General features: G+C 45.7%; 1 protein-coding gene across 5 annotated transcripts; it reads left to right on the forward strand.

Moving 5' to 3' along the window:
• The first annotated feature begins 4,847 nt into the window (after positions 1–4,847).
• On the forward strand, positions 4,848–20,988 carry INTS15 (integrator complex subunit 15). Of its 5 annotated transcripts, none has more exons than XM_073362725.1 (7): positions 4,849–5,002; positions 6,824–7,022; positions 7,816–8,037; positions 10,011–10,176; positions 10,778–11,305; positions 15,704–15,743; positions 19,217–20,988. In XM_073362725.1, exons 2-7 carry the CDS (start codon positions 6,831–6,833, stop codon positions 19,431–19,433), a joined length of 1,365 nt encoding a protein of 454 aa, XP_073218826.1. In that variant the 5' UTR covers positions 4,849–5,002; positions 6,824–6,830; the 3' UTR covers positions 19,434–20,988. The 5 variants fall into 5 exon arrangements, with proteins under 5 accessions (XP_073218831.1, XP_073218826.1, XP_073218828.1 ...); XM_073362727.1 differs by having other exon boundaries at positions 4,931–5,018; XM_073362728.1 differs by lacking the exon at positions 4,849–5,002 and adding an exon at positions 5,670–6,097.

The following is a 20,988-nucleotide window of genomic DNA, read 5'->3' on the forward strand; positions in this document are numbered from 1 at the left end:
CAAATCTTCCCTTCTCAGATGATGGTCAGGAAAGAACCCATCTCCTGGAGGATGTGTCCATCTCCTCACCCAACCTCATTCCCTAGGCTCTGAGTAGTGGCAGGACCTGATTCTTCTTTCCCTCTGTGTTCTCATGCACACCAGTGTGAGTGGGAGCAGAGCAAGGCCCAGAGCCTCCCTGCTTGGTGCAGCTCCCCACAGCCCCACCACCTCGGGAGTGGGAGATGCCTCCAATAGCTGGACCACCCCCATGATTGCAGAATCTCTGAGGGCAGCAGCTGTGGAGGCTTGTCTGGGCTGGGGAGGTCAGTTATGCAACATGATGGAACTCATCTCCCCTGGGCTTTGCATGCTGCTTCTCTGCACTGCCCCACCACATTACAGCTGTCCCCATGTTGCCTCTCCTTTGGTCACTGTGAGCGCTGCTCTGACTGGAGCAGCTGCTTTTATTTACATTCCTTCATCTACCAAGAGCTTTTCATCCTTGAAATGCAGCTGGTGAATTTCTCACAAGGGTGGGGTTGGATCCTCCCAGTGAGGGGCCTGGCAGCAGAGTAGAGCCAGGGCAGCAAGGAGTGCAGGAGGCAAGAGGTGGCAGAGCTGCTCTTTGCAACGTCAGGATGCTCTTTCCCAGTTCCACAGGTAGAATTTTGGCTGAGTCACGGGCTTCTGCTGCAGCAAGGCTCCCCTACATCCTCTTCACAACTCAGGCCAGGGCTTGAAAAAACCATCTGGCTCTTACTTCCCTTGCTCGCTGTTCACCATTGTTTCGCCTACCTTGAAAGGAGAATGTAAAATAGGATGCTGGGCTGTGATAGTACCTGTGCAAACATGTGCCACTAGAGGACATTGCATGCCGCCTGAAACAGCCAAGTGGGAAGAAAATCTTCCAACCATGCAGTGTCCAGAGGACATAGAGCTGGCTACTGGTGCTGGAGCGTCCAGGCAGCTGGAAACATTAGCTGTAAGCGGTATGAGCAGCTCCAGTAATTGCCATAGAATGTTAGTTTTGAATAATGATCGTGATGCAGGACAACACAAAAATCTGCAGCCCTTTGAAAATGTGGGTGTAGCGTGGAATGAATTGCACTGGATAAGTAACAAAGGGTCTGCTGTGCTGACTACAGTATTCACAGTCAGGTTTCATTCCATAAGCCTCCATTCTTAAAATGACTTGACTCTGCCACAGAACTTCCATCCTGCCTCTTCTAGTGGAAGAGGAATCTGGGGACTTTGTTGCTGATTGAGGCCCGGCTTGTTGCAAAGTACACAGGGCTGTGATTATAATTTGAACCAGAGCCTTTCGTAGCTATGTTACTGATTCATATCCAGCCTGGGTCAACAGAGGATGATTTTCCAACACAAAGTTAACCATTTTGAACCTAATTATCACAGATAAGGATGGATTAATCATTGGACTGGAAGTTGGTGGTTACCACTGTCCAGTGACCATGACTGGATTACATTCAATATGGGCAAATGAAGACCACTCCCAACTGGTCACTATATACTTTGTGCTTTAAGAGGGCTAATTTCCCAAAGCAGAGGAAAATGATGAGCAAAGTTAACTGGGTAGAAAAATTTAGACAGAAAACTATAAATGAAATTTGAGAGTTCTGAGAGTGCTTTAAGAATTGTTTATTAGACGGCCAAAAAGCAGTAGAGGACAACTTTGGCTAAAAACCCATCCCGATTCAGTGACAATGTAAAGACTGCAAGTAGAAATAAAAAAAGCAATATATAACAAAAGGAAAAAAGGGGAAATAGGGGTCACTATAAATTAGAAGTGTAGAAGATTGAAACAGGAAGCTAAAGTCATCAGGGGAAAAATTCATAGCTAACAGGGCTAAGAACAATAAGGACTTTCTAGGATTTCTTCCGTTGCTGATATACTGTTAACAATGGTATAAACCCTGCAGACAGCTGTTCTGTCCCTACCACTCAGGAAGGCTTGACCCGCACACTCAGAGACTGTTTCAGGCCCCTTTTTAAGGGTTTTGACTTTATTTCTTCTAATTAACACACTTCCACACATCAATAATCCTTTAGCCCACAAAACCAGTTCTCTTGCAGGAGCCTTTCTACCCCTCCACCAGTTTGATTACAGAGCTCCAAGGCCTGTCATATAAGCTAGCTAAATCCCTGCAACTCTCCACTCCCAGCTAAGCCACTTGCAGGCTTTTATAATCAGCTGATCCCTAGATGATCAGTCTCAGCTGGGAAGTAACTGATCCATCACAGGTGAGGCTTGGCCCAACTTCCTTTAAGGACCAGCTACCTGTGACAGGCCCATAATTACATGGAGATGATAAAGTTGATAATAATGTTGCAAAAAGGCAGATATATTCAATAAATATTTCTGTTCTGTATTTGGAAAGAAGCAGGATGATGTGCTTGTATCACACAAAGATGATGAAGAACTTTTCCAGTCCATTAGTAACCAAGGAGGATATTAAACACTATCTATTCGTGATAAACATTTTTAAATCAGCAGGCCCAGGTATCTTGCACCTAAGAGTCCTAAAAGAGTTGGCTGAGGAGATCTCTGGCCTGCTGATGTTACTGTTTAATAAATCTTAGAATACTGAGAAAATTCCAATATTCAAAAAGGGCAAGTGGGATGAATCCAGTGGGCATGTACTCAGCACAGCTCAGCAGTGCCTCCATTTCCTGTGCTATTGCTGCTAGACTGCAATTTATACTCAGGCTAACTCAATGACAGTTAGCACAAGTATGTGTACACGAGCTGGGGATTGTAGTGTAGATCTAGCTTGTAGTGTAGATCTAACCTAAAAGTTGTTGCTGTGGGATGGGGTTGAAGATCTTGGTGTGGGTGGGAGGCAGGATCACCATCTCCAGGGACACATCCCCACCTCAGTGGTGCTAACATCTAACAAGCTTCCAGAAGGAAACTAGAAGAAATATTATGACAAGAGCATCCAGCAGTTACCTGCAAGTGAAAGAATGTTAGATACTTGAACAAAACCAAGGAGGACACTGGGTGCTCACTTATGAACTGCAATCTGACCCCTCAACTCCTGAGGTGTGTGAGCCTGGAAAGAGGCTGAGGGCCCCCAGCTAGGAATTCCACTGATGCACAGGGGTTATCCAGACAGCATAGGCACAGGCCAGGGATGGGAAGGACCATTTCAGGGAGGCCAGAGCACTCTGCACTATAGTTATTCTGGCAGCAGTGCAGCCCCTATGGCTGGGCGGGGGGAAGCTGCTTGCTTTACTTCTGGCAATGGGTTCAGGCTAACTCCCTTGCCACCCTTCCTGGAGGTCTCACTTTAGGGTGACCAGACAGCAAATGTGAAAAATCGGGATGGGGGTGGGGGGGTAATAGGCCTATATAAGAAAAAGACCCAAAAATTGGGACTGTCCCTATAAAATCAGGACATCTGATCACCCTGTCTCACTTGGAGGGCTGTATTTAATTAACTGGCTGTATTGGTCTGCTGTTGTTCTTTTAGGTGGTACAATATTTCCTTTACATTTTCAAAAAGAGGAAAGCTGTATGAGCAACTACTGAAAAGCGTGTCTGTGGGCTTTGGCATGTAACACCTGGGCTGTATGTCTATGATGACTGAGGCAGGTTTGAGTATTATTTGCTTATTAACTAACAACAAGAAATATCTGATACAGTAAACACAGTGCTCTCATTATTATTTATTTGTCTTGTGGTCACACCTACAGGCCCCAAACCCACTGTGCTAGGAACAGTGTAAAAATATAACAAAGAGCCAGTTCCTATCCCAAAGAGCCTGCAATCCAAGCACTAATGGTGCTGTATCCTACCTTGACTAAATACTCAAGCACCAGATCTGAGCTGCAGGCTGTATACCACTTTTGCTTCCACTGGATTTTGGGGTTGGGTAGGTGCCAACCAATGTTCCTTCTAATTTTTGACAGGCCCAGTGCGCAAAAAATTTCTTCTGTGCAAATTTTTGTGTGCGTGGTGTTTTGCCGTGTGCATGCGGGGTTTAGGATCTTAGAGGGAACAGTGGTGCCAGCCCAGACTACAGCATAAAAAGGGGCACTCCAAGGGCTTCTATAATTTAGGCTGGGCTGCGCTGGTGCCTAGGGGCCATTCCAGCAACTGAGATTAGCCAAAAGAAAAGGAGGACTTGTGGCATCTTAGAGACTAACCAATTTATTTGAGCATGAGCTTTCGTGAGCTACAGTTTGCAGCATCGCTCCAGCCACACCTCTGATGTGCTCCTGTGCTGACAAGGGGATGGCTCAGCCCTATGCCACTGGAGGAGGCTCCTACACTAGCGGTATTCCCTGGGGGTTAGCTTAGTCGACTTTCATGGTGCAACGTAAAAGAACAGACCCTATGGTGCCTCAGGATCTGCAGCTGGCTCCGGTCCCTGTGAGAGTCAGCAGGGAGCATGGCACTGCAGTGCCCAGGGCTGGAGGTAACTTGACACACCCTGCTGCTCTGAACCCACATACACAAGGGGCACCAGCCCTTCCTAACGCCAACCTAGCACAGGGGAAATAAAGAGCAGTCTCTTACCAGCCCTCTGTGTGTCCCTCACTCACATTATAGCATGGCCCTGGCCCCTTGAGCACTGCCCCCCCTCCCTGGCACCAACCCCTACACCCCTCTCCCCAGGGACACCCGCCCCACGTACCCCTTTCCCTTGGGCACCATCCCCACAGCCCTCCTCCTTCTCCCCTCCCCAGGCAATGGCCCCACAAGCCCCTCTCCCCCTGCCCACCAGCCCTACACACCCGCGGGCACGACCCCACAAACTCCTCCCCCCACCCCGCCCCGCCCCGCCCCTCTCGGGCGCCTCGCGCGCGCGGCCAGCAGGTGGCGCTGTGGGCGGATGGCCGCGCCCCATCCCCCTTTTTGGCCGTGCCGGGCCGCCGTGCCGCCCGCTCGCGTTGCACCGCCCTGGGCCGCGGAAGGCCTCGCCGCTTCCCCTCGCCTCAGCCCGGCCCCGCCGCGGAGGCCGCCCGGATATGCTCGCCTGAGCGGGCCCGGCAGGAGGTGCGGCCGGGAGCGGGTGCGCGCTCAGCTGGGCCCCGGACCGAGCCCCACAACCGCGCGGGGCCCCTGGCGTCGGGCCTGGGGCGGCCTCGTGGCTTCCCGGGGGCTGCTAGTAGCCTCGACGGGGGAGGGGCACCTGGGGGGCCGGGGTGAGGAGGGGATTTGGGGGCAGGGGACGGAGAGAGGATGGGGGAGGGGCACCTGGGGGGCCGGGGTGAGGAGGGGATTTGGGGGCAGGGGACGGAGAGAGGATGGGGGAGGGGCACCTGGGGGGCCGGGGTGAGGAGGGGATTTGGGGGCAGGGGACGGAGAGAGGATGGGGGAGGGGCACCTGGGGGGCAGGGGTGAGGAGGGGATTTGGGGGCAGGGGGCGGAGAGAGGATGGGGGAGGGGCACCTGGGGGGCAGGGGTGAGGAGGGGATTTGGGGGCAGGGGACGGAGAGAGGATGGGGGAGGGGCACCTGGGGGGCAGGGGTGAGGAGGGGATTTGGGGGCAGGGGACGGAGAGAGGATGGGGAGGTGGCTGGGGTGAGGAGGGGATTTGGGGGCAGGGGATGGTGAGAGAATGGGGATGGGGCACCTGGGGGCTGGGATGAGGAGGGGATTTGGGGGCAGGGGATACATGTGGGGAGGGGATTTGGGAGGCCTGGGGATAGGGAGGGGGCACCTGCGGGAGTGGGGAACAGCAGGTTTCGTGCCTGTTCTCCTGGCATGTGGGGGCATCACACATCCATGACCTGGACCTGTAACTGCCCAGCGAGCACAACATGGCTCTACCTTGTCTTAGCTTCCTACCCCACAGCTGGAGAGACAGTGCTGTGCTTGGCACCCCAGCAAATGACCTGAAGCAGTGGCACAGAAAGATTACAGGGGTTTTGATGCGATTGGCCCTGACAATAGAGTGGGGGCTGTGCCAGGACTTTCTGCAGTATCTGAGTTTTCATTTACCAGCAAGGTCTCTAGCCCTTGCAGTTACCCAGAAAACCTTCCAAACAGGGCTTGTGTGTAAGTGGCACTCTGATGTCATCTTGATGCTGCAGACAGGACTCCTGCCCTGGCCTGCTCCTGGGAGATTTGCAGAAGCTAACGTGACTGGTCAGTTTCATGGTGGCTGTCTAGAACTTTGTAGCAGTGAAACTCAAGAACCGGGTATATTTAATTCCAAAGCAGTTTGGGAAAGCGCTGAGCTGCAGAAAGAGCTCTGGAGCCACTGGCCTTGGTCTTCTCCCCCACACGCAGAGGCTTCAGGCTGCTAGGTGTCTGGTAAATTTTTCAAGTGGAACCACTGCTGCAGATATACATAGGGTGACATTTTTGTGCTGCCCTAGGTTAGTTTTAGAATGAAGCATTTTTTCTCATCCCATTTCCACAAATTGGCTATATTTGAGGCACATAAACGTCTGTGTGCTGCCTCTGTGCTGTGATCCTGTCTTTGTGACAGCGGTACAGCAGCTCATTCCACATCCTTCAGGGGTTGCTCGTTGTTTTCTCAAGAGTCCTAAGCATATTTAGGAGCCAGTGCCATTAATGCTTTCAGTATGAGAAATGCATTTGTGTTTCTTGGCTTTACTTGTTTGCTTAAAAGTAGGGTGAGGTGTGGGCCAAAGAAAACAAAAATCAAGGGCTTTTTGGGAAAGGGTGACAGACCCCTGTCGTCTTAAGTACTGATTGTTCCTGCTCAAGAGTCCCTACATGCAAATACAAGAGAACTGCTGCATAAAAAAGCAGAAGCCTCTCATTTCCTTGCAGCAGAAGAACTTAGACAGATGCTGTTGTTGGTATTGAGGTTTACTCATCACTTTTTTGTCTCTTTTCTTGCAGGAGCACAATGAGTGACATTCGTCATTCCCTGCTCCGCCGGGATGCCCTGAGTGCTGCCAAAGAAGTGCTGTATCACTTGGACATCTACTTCAGCAGTCAGCTCCAAAATGCACCTCTTCCCATTGTGGACAAAGGCCCAATTGAGTTGCTGGAAGAATTCATATTTCAGGTTCCCAAAGAGCGCAACTCCCAGCCTAAAGTAGGTAACAGGTCCAATGAGCAAAAATACAACTGCATTTGAATTGGCTGATAATGTCTTGATGATGTTGTACTTATAATCTAGGCCCTGTTCCTGCAATCAAATCTACACAGCTGGAATCTTGTATCTCTGTAGAGCCCCACTGATTAAATTGGGGTACATGTAAGTGCAAGTATCCAGCCATGTAGATCTGGGTGCAGGATCAGGGCCTAGAAAGATAATAGGCACTGGAAGAACCAGGAAAAGGAGTCACTTTTAGACCTTTTTTTGTATTTTTGGTTTAGTTTCTTTTGAGAGTTCTTTTGGGTCCCTCTATAGACTTTATCCTTTGCCTTGACAGCAAGCTCCATGCAGTTACCCTGCAAATAATATGATTAATAAACTTTCTAGCTTGATAAGTAAATGTAATGTTTGTCTCAGAACTAAGCATGTGCACACTGTACCAGAGAGGAGGCAAGAACTGAAAGATAAGTCAGGCTACACGTGTGATAGGCTAGGAAGTCTGGGAGGCTAGAATTTCTGCTACTGCTCAGAAGCCCTCAAGACCCTCAGACTCACTGCTGCTGCTTGATCTTTCAACCAAGGAATTTATATGGTCCCTGAAATTGCTGGTCAGTGTGTGTACCCTATTCTAGAGGCAGTTCATGGAGAAGTATGGCTAGGCTTGCCCAGGAGCAGGAGATTGAAGTGTGATGGGGAAGGGAGAAAGAGGCATATTTTCATAATGCTTCCTTCTGTTTCTGGACATGCTGCATTGGGATTTACTCTGTTATTTTCTGGCTTTGTTTTTTAGAGGTTGAATTCTCTTCAGGAGCTTCAACTCCTTGAGATCATGTGCAGTTATTTCCAAGAGCAAACCAAGGATTCAGTCCGGCAGATCATTTTCTCAGCCCTTTTCAGCCCTCAAGGAAACAAAGCAGATGATGGCAGGATGGTCTTGCTAGGAAAATTGGTTTCCATGGCGGTAGCTGTGTGCAGAGTTCCTGTTCTGGAATGTGCTGCATCGTGGCTGCAGGTAAAGCTGGTGCATGGATAGGACAGTCCCTAAGAGCTGAGTAGGTGAACATGATGTGCAAGTGGGTGAACTGAAGAAAAGGGGCTGTGTAGTGGCCAAAGCAACGTAGGTTTAGGACTGAGAGGTGGGCTCTAGAATTCAGTTCACAGAACTCGCAGTGCAACAGTTGTGGACCCTCCACTTGCAGCTTAGGAAAGTTGACAGGGCAGTGCAGCGAGGGAAATTCTCCCTACTGAGGTCTGTGCAGGGCATAACTTTACGGCTCTCCAAGCCTCTCGAACTCTCATGCCCCTGCTCCTGTGGATCTCTTAATGTTTGCCTTAGGGGAGCGGCACCCTGATGTGCCTCCTAAGGTCCACAGGTGTGAGCTTTCATTCCCTCACCCTTCAGGAGATGTGCAGAAGCAGGCTGTTCTGCAGACAGGGGGATGGGAATCCCCCCACTTCCCTAAAGTCTTCAGTGTAACTGTTTCTCCATATAGGTCTCCTGAAGGCTGCAGGAATAGGAAGGGGTATAATGTGGGTGGCAGGAGACTTTGAGGGGGTCGCTTATTGTGGTGTACTGCCTCCTTCAGACCACTTAGGTACATAAAGGTTTCCATGTTAAAAACTTGGTGCTTAAAAAACACATTGCAGGGATGGTGCTGGCCTGGTGAACTGGCCTCATATTTCTCACACGTCTCCCACTCACTCATTTTCCTGAGAACTTTAGGCAGGGGAGCCCTGATCCTGATACCCTCCAGAAATCCCTGGGAGCGTGGCTTTCTTCCTCTGGGCGATGGTGGTCTTCAGAATCAAGTGTCAAGTAAGGGACTATAGTTAAGAGGATTTGGACAGCAGTGGACAGAGGACATTGCTATCCTCAGTTCATAAAAGTAGAACACTTTCATGTGAAGAGCAAAGGTTAGTGTGGTGATGAAACATCACACTCTGTATCAGATACATGTAACTTTGGCCAGTTGTAGAAATTCTTGCAAAGCTTTTTACTATTCAATTACTGACTTGTACCCTAGATCTTAAATATTTTTTGTCTGGGAATGGTCAGTTTACAGATCGGTCTTTCATACAGTAATGAATGAGAAAACATTTTTAGAAAATAGGGAAGCATAATAATTGAAATAAAAAAACTGGCAGGGGGACATGGGCAGGTGTAGTGTCTGAAACACCTTTTAAATCGTGTTTGACTAGAATAGATAGTAGATTTCAGGTTGATGGTGTTTCTTTAATATTGGGGTATTTATTTTTTTTGCACAGAATTATTATAATCTACTCCAGTAAAGCTAAAAAGTGGCTGATAGATGGGTTTGTAATAGATGACAGTCATGGTAAAAAATGATGGTCTTGTTCCAAAGTGGTATTTGTATCCATTTTAATGAAGTTACCCTCCCTCCAGATGATAATTAGTAAGACTCTTTCTTCTTTGCAGAATAATTCTCACTTGTGATCTGATAAGCTCGTGAACCCATTGTACTGAGGGCGAGCCACAGCCATCAGAAGCTAAAGCTGAGGCGCCTGATCTTTGTGTTTTACATAAATCAACCAAAACTTAAAAGTTAGCAAAAAGATGTAGTAACAGCCAACTGATAGTTTCATGTAACAGAGCCTTAGGACTGGTCTACACTGGAGGGGGGAATCAACCTAAGATACATCGACTTCAGCTACGCTATTCTCACAGCTGAAGTTGCCTATCTTAGGTTGACTTACCTCGCTTCCTCACGGTGTGGGGTCGACTGTGCTTCCGCCTCTCGCTGTGCTGGAGTACAGGAGTCGATGGCAGAGTGATCGGGGATCAATTTACACTAGACGCGATAAATTGATCCCCGATAGATCGAGCACAACCTGCCGATCAGGCGGGTAGTATAGACGTACCCTTAGTGAAAAACTCTGTATCTCCCCATGGGCTGGGCTCTGCAGAATTTCTTACCTCCTGGTTTGACGTACTTGTCGCAACTTGGTACTGCAAATCTCTTTCAGCGAACACCTGCAATCTACTCTGTGAGGTTAGCCCGTGCCTTAGTGGATGACTACTGCTGTTTGGTGCCAGGTTCCATTCAGACATTGAAACAAATATTCAGCGCCAGTCCTCGCTTCTGCTGCCAGTTCATAACGTCGGTTACCGCGCTCTATGACCTTTCTTCAGGTAAACTGCAAAAAGGCAGCATTCTCTTCTCGAAACAAATGCTGCAGTGCCCTTTAACTGTTATGGGCATGTTTGTGTTCTCAGCTACCTATTGGCATTTTAATGGCACTCGGCACCATAGCTTTGCTAGACACGGTGCTGGATGCAGCACCTATCCTTTGGTGTGTGTGGGAAGTTGAGAAGTACAACACAGTGGTGAGTGACCTCAGTCCAGATTGTAATAGACAACTGTCCATGTAACGATTGGTCCTGTTGTTGACGGTCCTGACCAAGGGCAAGGAACGAAGGGGTCTTCTCAAACTAGGTTCAGATGTGGCTACAAAGCCAGTGAAGGGACTAGATCTGGTGGTAATTTGGCTCAGGCTTCCTGGAGTGAGGGTATCTTACTGTGGCATTCTGAAGGTGAGAGAGCTGGGATTTAGGAGGCAATAAAAATAGAATTGCAGTAGTTGGGACAGAAAGAGCGTGATGCATGAATAAAGATTTTAGCAGAGGCTGGGCTCAGACTTACAGATGAAACATAGGGGAGGAGAATGAAATTGCTGTCCCTATGCCAGAGGAGGGGACTTGCTGAGCAGTGTCTCATATTTTTTATTTTCAGATGATCTCATTCCCCCTTCAGACTTGCTCGAGATGGTTGTCTCCTGGATCTTTGAGGACCCCCGTTTGATACTCATCACTTTTTTAAACACTCCTATTGCAGCCAACCTGCCAATAGGATTTTTAGAGCTCACCCCCCTCACTGGACTGATCCGCTGGTGTGTGAAGGCTCCGTTGGCTTACAAAAGGAAAAAGAAGGCCTCTCTCTCAAATGGTCACCTCACCAATAAAATCGCCAAGGACTCAGCCGCTGGAGCTGACAAAGACTGCCACCTGCTGTATTCCAAACTACATCTAAGCGTCCTACAGGTTCTCATGATGCTTCAGGGGCACTTAACAGAGAAGAACCTATATGGCCGACTGGGTCTAGTGCCCTTTGACCACGTGGTTCCACTTGTTGAGGAAATTAACAGACTGTCTGATGAACTCAATCCACTCAATGCTTCCAAAGAGATTGAACTGGCTCTAGACAGATTGGCTCAGGCTCTGCAGGTGGCCATGGCATCAGGAGCATTGCTGTGCACTAGAGGTATGTCGCTGAAAGCAGCTGGTGAAGAGCCTGGCATGAAATTACTTTTCTCTGGTATGTGGGTAGGCTGTCTCTGGGTGAGGGAGGGATAATACATGGGTAAATGCATTAACAGACGAAATATTCTATAAGTCTTAGGAAATAAGAGATTGTTAAAGCTACAAGTTGGGTGTAGCAAACAGCTCAGGACAGAGAGTAAGAAAGGAAAGACCACTGATGAAAATAAGTGCTATGGACTATCAAGAAAGATTGTTGCTTTGGGGATTTGGGAGGGAATCTTCTGTTCATACTCCCACCATTGCTCCCAGGCTGTGTTGATGGTTTGTAGTTTGTTTTTTTGACATGGGAGTATGTTTGTCCTCTTCTGGGCCCATAAACAGAGCCTGAATGGTACAGTTGACATCAAAACACTCCAAAGATGATGGGTCTGTGGCCTGCTTTAGGTCCTGCACAGTTAGATAATTATGGTTCCAGATTCATGTCTTTAAACCCTGTGTCCTAAACTGGTTTAAAACTGTTGAATTAAAAAATTAGAGTGTAGCCATCCATTGTACATCCTTGCAGCATAGGTTAGAGAAGGATGCAGGCTATGATTCTCCTTTGAAAAATGATACAGTGAAAATTAAAGTGACAAGGTGAGTGAGGTAATATCTTTTATTGGTGCGAGAGACAAGCATTCAAGCTATATAGGGCTTTTCTTTCGGTCTGGAAAAAGGAGTCGGAGTGTCACAGCTAAATACAAGGTGGAACAGATTGTTTAGCATAAGTAGTTAACATATTTCAATATGTGCAGTGGTGTTGTAGCTGTATTGATCCCAGGATATTAGAGAGCTTACACGGAGCTCTTCTTCAGGTCAGAAGGAGAGCTCTGTGCAAGTTCGAAAGAGTGTATCTCAGATCAACAGAAGTTGGTCCAATAAAAGATATTACCTCACCCACCTTGTGTCTCATGTATTTCAAGGGACTGTTCAAGGTGAAGTAGCCCATTAGCACCCCTACAGTCACGAGGGGGAGAGGCTGGAGTGGAAGGTTTAGGTGGGTTACAGATTGAATGTATGGCTCATAACAACAGTATGTCATTTTATGGGGAGGGGATGGCTGTGTGTGTGTAAATTTTGCCCCAATAACTCCAGGGTAGACTTGCCCTTTTAAAAATGTGTGCTAGTCCTTCCAACACCCTGGAATGTGAAAGTCAATCCAGGTTCTTGTGGGCACGTGAATCACATATAATAAAGATGCTGCCCTGAGTTATATTGTACAGCCCATGCTTTCAAAGGGGCTGTACTGGTGTTAACTGAGGCAGAGTTTTGCACTGCAATTAGAAGTTAGTAAACGATTCTAATTCATGAGCCAGAGTAGAATCCAGTTTGCTATTTGGCCGGTATATTGGTTCTGCGGTTTTAAAGGAAGTCAAATCTTACTTTGCCATATCTGACTCTGGGTACAGGGAGACGGGTTTTCGTGACATTTCAGAGTAGGAAAAAAACAGTTTGTGGCTCTGTGGATGGGGCCCATATGACTGAAAAGAACTACTGGTTTGCTCCCACCACAATCTCTGGCAGGACCACCGTTCTCTAAAGGAGCTCTGAAGGAGCTCTGGGGAAGGACACATTTTCAGTGGTTTAAAAGGAAATGGCATCCTGTTTGTTCAACTCGATGGTTTTTCTGCACTGGATGAGGGCCCCTGAACTAGAGCATAGGGTATAAACATGACATGGAGAATAGTCCAGGTGGTGGTTTTATCTGAAACGTTTTTGAAGCCTACATTTCTAGTCTTTTTCATCATGAGAGAAACAAGATTTGTTTGGGTGGAGGGTTTTTATGTTCCCTAGCCTGTAATTTTTAGTACTTTTTGCACAAGATGGTAAACTTATTTCATTAGCTAAGCATTAGGATCATTATAAATCTGAGGCCTGTTGAGGAATCTTGGTGAATTTATTAAAGGACACCAACTTGAAAATCCAGTCAATGTCTAAAAGCTGTATTAAAAGTGGGGCAGGTGTAATACCTGGAACTAAAGTCCCCCTACCAATTTGTGTGGCCCAAAAATGTCTGAAAGACCCACACAAACAAAAAGTAAAAGCGGCTGGTCAAGTGATTCAACCCGAACGAAGGGTCAGCCAATCATACCATTTTCTCAGAGCAATATAACAGAACATCTGCTAACAAAACACCAGAAATCTAACCAACCTTCCCCTGCTCAGGGCTTCTCACCCAGACCCAGAGGTTCAGAGACCAGTCTTTTTTCCTAGACAGGTGTTCCCTGAGGCACCTGTGTGAACCTGAATCAACTCCTCTCCACACCTGCTACGCTGACTGTACTCAGTATTAAGTGCACAAAGCCAACTATATAGGTTTTTCTCTAAGATTTTAGTTCTAGTAATCTTAGGTCTGTTTTGTAATAGTAGCAAGCCAAAACGTGAGGCTTTTTTTTTTAAAAGTTGTCCCTTTAAACTTATTTCCTAACTACTTACTTGGCCCATCTTGTTGGGGGATTGCTGTACTAGAAGAGGAAGGGAATTCAGTATAAATACCGGCTAATCACATTTTTGGGCATTCAGTTTTCTATAGAATTGGGAGGAATTTGTTTAAACCAGCATTAAAAGGACCTCACAACTGCATGTTCTTTAGAGTAGGATTCTTGTTAAATTGGTTGGAAACTGTTTTCCCCAATAGAGCCAGTGTCCCAAATTCCATTACCAGAGTCTCTTAACACAAATCTGAAAATACCTCTTGAGGAGCGTTTCACCTCCAAGCCTGCTCGGCAGGGTGCAGCTTTCCTTGGTGGGTAAATGAAGCAGTGCACAGAGGAATGAGGCATATAAAGATACAAACAGTGCCAGGACTGGTGTCCTACTCCCCAAGTAGCAATTGGGGAAGAGGAAGGAAGGAGCAGCACACTTGTTTGTCAATAACAAACTTTGATACGACAACATAAAGTTCAGTTATAATTACAAAAACCAGTTAGAAAGGGCTGCAAGCAGAGTTCTGCTACAACAGTGGGGAAAAAGCGGAGGCGGGTGCCTTACGAAATGTAAGTTCCAATTTACATTGGGCAGTGATATTTCTGGTATTGCCTACATCTTGGCTGCCTGTTTCCCATGACTGTTGTTGGAATCCTTTGAGAGTACAACTAACCAATTTGTAGCCTTTGATACTGGGGATTTTGGAGATCTGCTCTTCCTTCTTGCCTGAACCATTCCCAAACATGTTTCTTCTACCTCAGCATGACCTGAAGCAGTCTAATACTTGATAAGGAGGTACTTTGAATCTCCATTCCTTGTCTTGTTTTGCTCAAGATGGAGTATTGCATGATGGGACATGTAGTCTTCAGGCTTCCTATTTTTAACTCTACTTCTTGTTAAAGATGAGATGACCATAGCAGTCTTCCCTTATATCAGTGGTTCCCAAACTTCAACAGCACATGAACCCCTTTCATTAAATTGTGAAATCTTGTGAACCCCCTCCTAAAAATGAATATTTCTAGGGATTTAAGATTAAATTTCCTCCACACTCCATGGGAGTCCTGCTGCTGGACCCCATTGGCCGCCCCGGTCAACTGAGCTCCACTGAACTTGGGCTGCAGGTCTTGCTGACCTCCGGGGCTCAGGCTGCCAACCCCAACTACCCGGCCCCACTCTGCCTAGGGCTTGGGCTGTCAGCCCCGCACGGAGTGCTGAGGTTTGGGCTGCCAGCTCCCCCACTGACGGGGGCAGGGTTCGGGCTGCCAGCCTCAACTGCCCGGCCCCGCTCTTCCTGGGGCTTGGGCTGCCAGCCCCGCACGGAGCGCTGGGGTTCAGGCTGTTGACTTCCCTGCTGATGGGGGCAGGGCTCGGACTGCCAGCCCCAACTGCCCTGCTCCGCTCTCCCTGGGGCTCGGGCTGTCTGCCCTGCAACCGGGTCCCATCTGTTGCCTCCAATGCCTGGGGTCCTTTGGCCACCATGAGTGAAATTTTTCTGGCGAACCCCCAGGGGTTTGCGAACCGCAATTTGGGAACCACTGCCTTGTATGAATTGGGTGCTGCTCCCCTGGCTCTAGTTGAGTTGCCAGTGTGGCTGCCCCAGTTGGGCAAAGTTCTGTCTGTTTAATCCGCTGAGAATTTTGTGCTAGGGTTTGTCTGCCTTGCAACAGATGTGAATTTCTGTCCATTTAACTTAAATATAAGGCAAGTGAGAGAATGCTCATCTGCAGATGGATGATGTGCGAAATAGTTTGTGATGTAAAAGTTATAGGGAAATGTTCTCTATACATATCTTACGCATGAAAGGATGAAATTTTGGGTCTCTACTAATCCATTTTATGAAATCTGACTAAAACTTCCCAGAATGAAGAGTAGAGGGGAAAAATCTTTTATTTTGCTTTATCCACACTCTGTTTTCTATCCTCTTGAATTTCAGATGACTTGAGAACAGTGTGCGCTCGGCTACCACACAACAAGTAAGGGACCTTTCTAAACTTGTATTTATTTTAATGCATATTTCAAGGCATTTCCTAGATGTTTGTTGAGGCAGACATCTGCCCAGAAGAGCTTATAATGTAAGTGTGCTTTTTTGGAAGAAGAAAAGGAGTACTTGTGGCACCTTAGAGACTAACCAATTTATTAGAGCATAAGCTTTCGTGAGCTACAGCTCACTTCATCAGATGCATATCGTGGAAACTGCAGCAGACTTTATATATACAGAGAGAATATGAACCAATACCTCCTCCCACCCCACTGTCCTGCTGGTAATAGCTTATCTAAAGTGATCATCAGGTGGGCCATTTCCAGCACAAATCCAGGTTTTCTCACCCTCCACCCCCCCACACAAATTCACTCTCCTGCTGGTGATAGCGCATCCAAAGTGACAACTCTTTACACAATGTGCATGACAATCAAGTTGGGCTATTTCCTGCACAAATCCAGGTTTTCTCACATCCCCCCCACCCCCATACACACACAAACTCACTCTCCTGCTGGTAATAGCTCATCCAAACTGACCACTCTTCAAGTTTTTGGAAGGTGTGCTTTAGTCAAACACAAGTTTGGGGGATCAATACAGGAGCAACTGGGTGAAATTTCACAGATGTATAGATTCCAAGGCCAGAAGGAACTTGTGATCATGTATAACACAGGCCAGAGAGCTACCTCCAAAATAATTCTTAGAGCATATATTTTAGAAAAACATCCAATCTTGACCTAAAAATGGTCAGGGATGGAGAATCCGCCATGACCCTTGGTAAATTGTTCCAATGTTGAATTATCCTCACTGTGAAAAATTTAACATCTTGTTTCCAGACTAAACTTGCTAGCTTCAACTTCCAGCCACTGGTTTGTGTTATACCTTTCTCTGCTACATTGAAGAGCCCTTTATTAAATATGTTTCCCATGTAGGTACTTATAAATTGTGACAAGTCATCCCTTAACCTTCTCTTTGTTAAGCTAAATAGACAGACTCCAGGAGTTCAAACAATAAGTAGGGCATATTTTTCCTAATCCTTTAATCATTCTCATGGCTCTCCTCTGAACCCTCTCCAATTTAACATCCTTCTTGCATTTGCGAGCACCAGAACTGGACGCAGTATTCCAGCAGCAGTCACACCAGTGCTAAATACAGCAGTAAATTAACCTCCCTACTACTGGAGAGTCCCCTCTTTATGCATCCCAGGATGGCATCAGCTCTTTTGGCCACAGTGTCACAATGGTAGCTCATATTCAGCTGATTATCCATCACGGCCCCTAATCTCTTTGAATCACTACTTGGCAGGATAGAGTCCCCCATCCTGTAAGTATGGCCTACATTCTTTTGTTCTGAGATGTATATATTTACATTTAGCTGTATAAAAATGCATATAGTTTGCTTGTGCCCAGTTTACCAAGCAATGTAGATTGTGCTGAATCACTAGCCTATCCTCTTCGTTACTTACCACTCCCCAAATTTTTGGGTCATCTGCAAATGGGTTACCAGTGATGAGTTTGTTTTCTTCCAGGTCATTGATAGAAATGTTAAGTAGCGTAGGGCCAAGATCCCATTCCTGCAGGGGCCCACTGGAAACACACCTGCTTGATGATGATTCCCTGTTTACAATTACATTTTGAGACCTATCAGTGAGCCAATTTTTCATCCATTTAATATGTGCCATATTAATTTTATAGTCTAGCTTTTTAATCAAAATGTTGTGTGGTATCAAATCAAATGCCTTAGAGAAGTCTAAGTATATTAGATTAACACTGTTACCATTCTCAACCAAATTTATAATCTCATTAAAAAAAAGATACCAAATTAGTTTGACAGAATCTATTTTCCATGAATACATTTTGATTTGTATTAATTACATTACTCTCCTTTATTCTTTGTTAATCGAATACTGTATCAGCTGCTCCATTATCTTGCCCAGGATACAAGTCCAGCTGTCAGGTCTATAATTACCTGGGTCATCCCATTTACCCTTTATAATTAGTACAACATGAGCTTTCTTCCAGTCGTCTGGAACTTCCTCAGTGCTTCAAGACTTACTGAAAATCAACACTAATGGTCCAGCGAGCTCGTCAGGATGCTGTTTTAAACTCTTGGATGCAAGTTAACTGGACCTGTTTATTTACAAATGTCTAACTTTACTAGTTTTTGTTTAACATCCTCCAGAGACTAGTGGAATGGAGTGTTACCACCATATGATGAGATTGTATCACCTATTTTTCCCCAAATACAGAACAGAAATATTTATTGAAGCCTTTAGCATTTTCTGTATTATTATTAATTCTATCCTTTCCATCTAGTAATGGACCAATACCATTTTCAGGATTGTTTTTGTTCCTAATACATGTTTTGAAAACTCTTCATTGTCCTTGACCCTGCAGGCCACAGATTTCTCCCTGTGTCCCATTGCTAGCTGCCTTCACGTCCCTTATAAACCAGTATGGCCTTTTTCCTCAGTTGTGGAATTATGGTCTTTTTGGGAATCTTAAATCAGTAAATTCTTAAATGGTTCCCAACTATAATTCAAGATAGTTTGACTTCTGGTATACAGGAGGTCATATTAAATGATCTAATCGTTCCTTGTGGCCTTAAAATCTGTACAAATCCCCAAGCCAGGCAGACCCCATTAAAGTCAGTGAGACTCCTCCTTGGTCCACCCAGTTTGCAGGATAAGAGCCTGGATTAAGACAAATAGACAAACAAGACTGTGAAAGTGAAATGCAATTTTGAAAAATTACCTCTGCCCCATCCCTAATTCCCACCTATTATACTTAGACTCCATGCTTAACCATGCTATTTTTTGTTTGTTGTTGTAACCATTATTAGCCAAAATATTAAAACCTGAGTCTCTAAAGGTAGGCTTTGATATCTGAAAATCAGGCCATTTCTGTTTGGGTTTCTAAGTGTGGATTTAGCCTAACTTTAGGCACCTGGGGTTGAAAATGTTGGCCTTAACATTTGCCTATTTTTAAAAAATTAACCCTTGCTGATTTTGGGTATTTAACCCTAGCTTATATAAATCATTGACAGTCTTGCTTCTTTTTATCATCCCTCTGAAACCTGAGCCCTCGCCCTCTCTCCTGCAGCCTGGCCATAGAGCCTCACAGAGCATTGCCCTTTGGAGAGATGGTAACCAGAGCCCCCTCTTTCTTGACAAACCAGCTGTTCAACAGGATTACTGAAAATACTTAACTCTGTTGATTGTCATGGACAGTGGTCCTTTGAGAAATATCACTGTGCATGTACCTTGCACCATACACATCAGTCTGCAGGATGTCATAAGCATAATGCCACCATCTCTCCCTAAGGCACTTTCCAGTGTTTGTTGCTACGCATTGGCAGGGGCTTTTTAGTGACTCTTCTTGTCATGGAGCAGGACTTCTGCCAAACTGCTCCTTGTTCGGACAATTTATTATTGGAGTAATACTTACATCTATCTGGATCTTCTTTTCGCAGCCTACTCCAGCTGGTGATTTCAGGTCCAGTGCAACAACCAACCCATGCTGCTTTGCCACCAGGATTTTATCCTCATATCCACACCCCTCCGCTGGGCTATCCTGCACATGCAGCACACCCTGCGTTGCCTGCACATCCAGCTCATCCAGCACTCCCAGCCCATCCTGTGCAGACATTTATACCAGGCATGACTTTCCCATACAGGCCTATTCGCTAAAGAACCTAACTGAAACTGTACGATGTGCACACATTTTTCCCTGACTGGGGAAGCCTTACAGAGGAAACCAAACATTTATGGAACCATATTTTCCTCTTTAATATTGTGTTGTGTGAGTTTCTTCAGGAGTAGGGGAGAAGCAGATGCTAGGCTGCTCTAGCCCTAAACATGGACAATTTCTTATTAATCCATATTTATGGATGAGAGACAAAAACAAGCCCTCTGGAATGTATGGGTTTTTTTAATATCAACTCTAACTCCTCTAATGAGCAGTACCACTGTATTTCTTGATCTGGTGTTTCTCACATGTACACGTGTCTGACTCTGTAGGGAGACCATCTACTTTCTTGCTCCTTCTCATTTGTGAGGGACAGAGAGAAAACCATACCAAGACTTGCAAGTTAGTCCCTTGCCCCTGTTCTTTCTCTTTGTAAACATTTGTATCCATTGTATATTTTTGGCACTGCAAATGCTTGCTTCTGAAGTGCAAGGTGTAAGGGAGGGTAGCACTTCCTTTGAGAGGAAACCACTAAAGAAAGTGAGAAGGGATTGCTTGCCTCACTTTTATCTCTCAAATGGTGTTCAGCAAATCCAATTTTTTTTAGCCCTCTGCTAGGAAGGAACTTACTTCTTTTGCAATTGCAACCTCCTTGTTTTTTTGGTAGGCCTCTGGAATATCCTTTTCACATGTTCAAATGAACAAATTTGTGAAATGTAGAGATCAAATCTGGTATCACTAACTAATGCTGGTTGGCAAAAACAGATCAACAGCTTACTGCAACAAATTAGTTACTGATGTTTACCAGTTTAACCTTGTACTGCAATTAATTTGCAGCCACACAAAAAATACATACTGATATTGTTCCAGAGAAGTACCAGTACCACAGGCTTTTAATTAGAAATGGTGTACTCTGTGGAAAAGTGTTCTAGTCAAGATAATACGTTTGTCTTCTGTATCACTGCAGTGAAATACATAATGTATCCCCACTCAGAATTGGGTAGTTTTCTAGCACAGTGAAATTCTCTAAGCCCCTTTCATTGGCTTTAGAAGGAAGCAAGGGCATCCTTTTTCTAGGAGTCAATCACTTTATTTCTTTATACATATTTCAGATGTCATGTGTGGCAATAATAGTTATCCAATTACACACTAAAATCAAAGGACAAAGAGATGGAAGCTGGGGCTTGGCACTTGTAATTCACTCAATAAATTACAACTGGAGAGTAATCCTGATGTTTGTCTACTTCTCTTTCCCTGGAAAGATAAAATTAATCACTTGGTAGAAGCTGCAACAAGATGAAAAGGTCCTGAAGCTAAGAACTACTAAGCATAAAGGAGTATGAAATGATATTTATCAATACACATTGTACCATATCTCCTTTAAAAGATTACTTGAAAGGGGGAAGTAGAGGTGATAACCTTGATGTGTAACACCCATGTTTATTTTGTTTTTACCTGTAGTTAATTGATTTTAAATTGTCTGCAGCCTGTTTTCCAAAATTTGTGCTCAAGGATGGGACTCCATTTTTTTTTTTAAATTAAAACTCTTGGATTTCT

The sequence above is a fragment of the Lepidochelys kempii genome, chromosome 10 (genome assembly GCF_965140265.1).
Source record: "Lepidochelys kempii isolate rLepKem1 chromosome 10, rLepKem1.hap2, whole genome shotgun sequence".
NCBI classification, from domain to species: domain Eukaryota; kingdom Metazoa; phylum Chordata; order Testudines; family Cheloniidae; genus Lepidochelys; species Lepidochelys kempii.

Excerpts from the sequence above, each read along its gene's own strand:
- INTS15 (XM_073362725.1), top strand. The coding sequence starts at position 6,831 with ATGAGTGACATTCGTCATTCCCTGCTCCGCCGGGATGCCCTGAGTGCT. Across the intron at positions 11,306-15,703 it reads AGCATTGCTGTGCACTAGAG|ATGACTTGAGAACAGTGTGC; the intron begins GTATGTCGCTGA and ends CTTGAATTTCAG. Across the intron at positions 15,744-19,216 it reads GCTCGGCTACCACACAACAA|CCTACTCCAGCTGGTGATTT; the intron begins GTAAGGGACCTT and ends TTCTTTTCGCAG.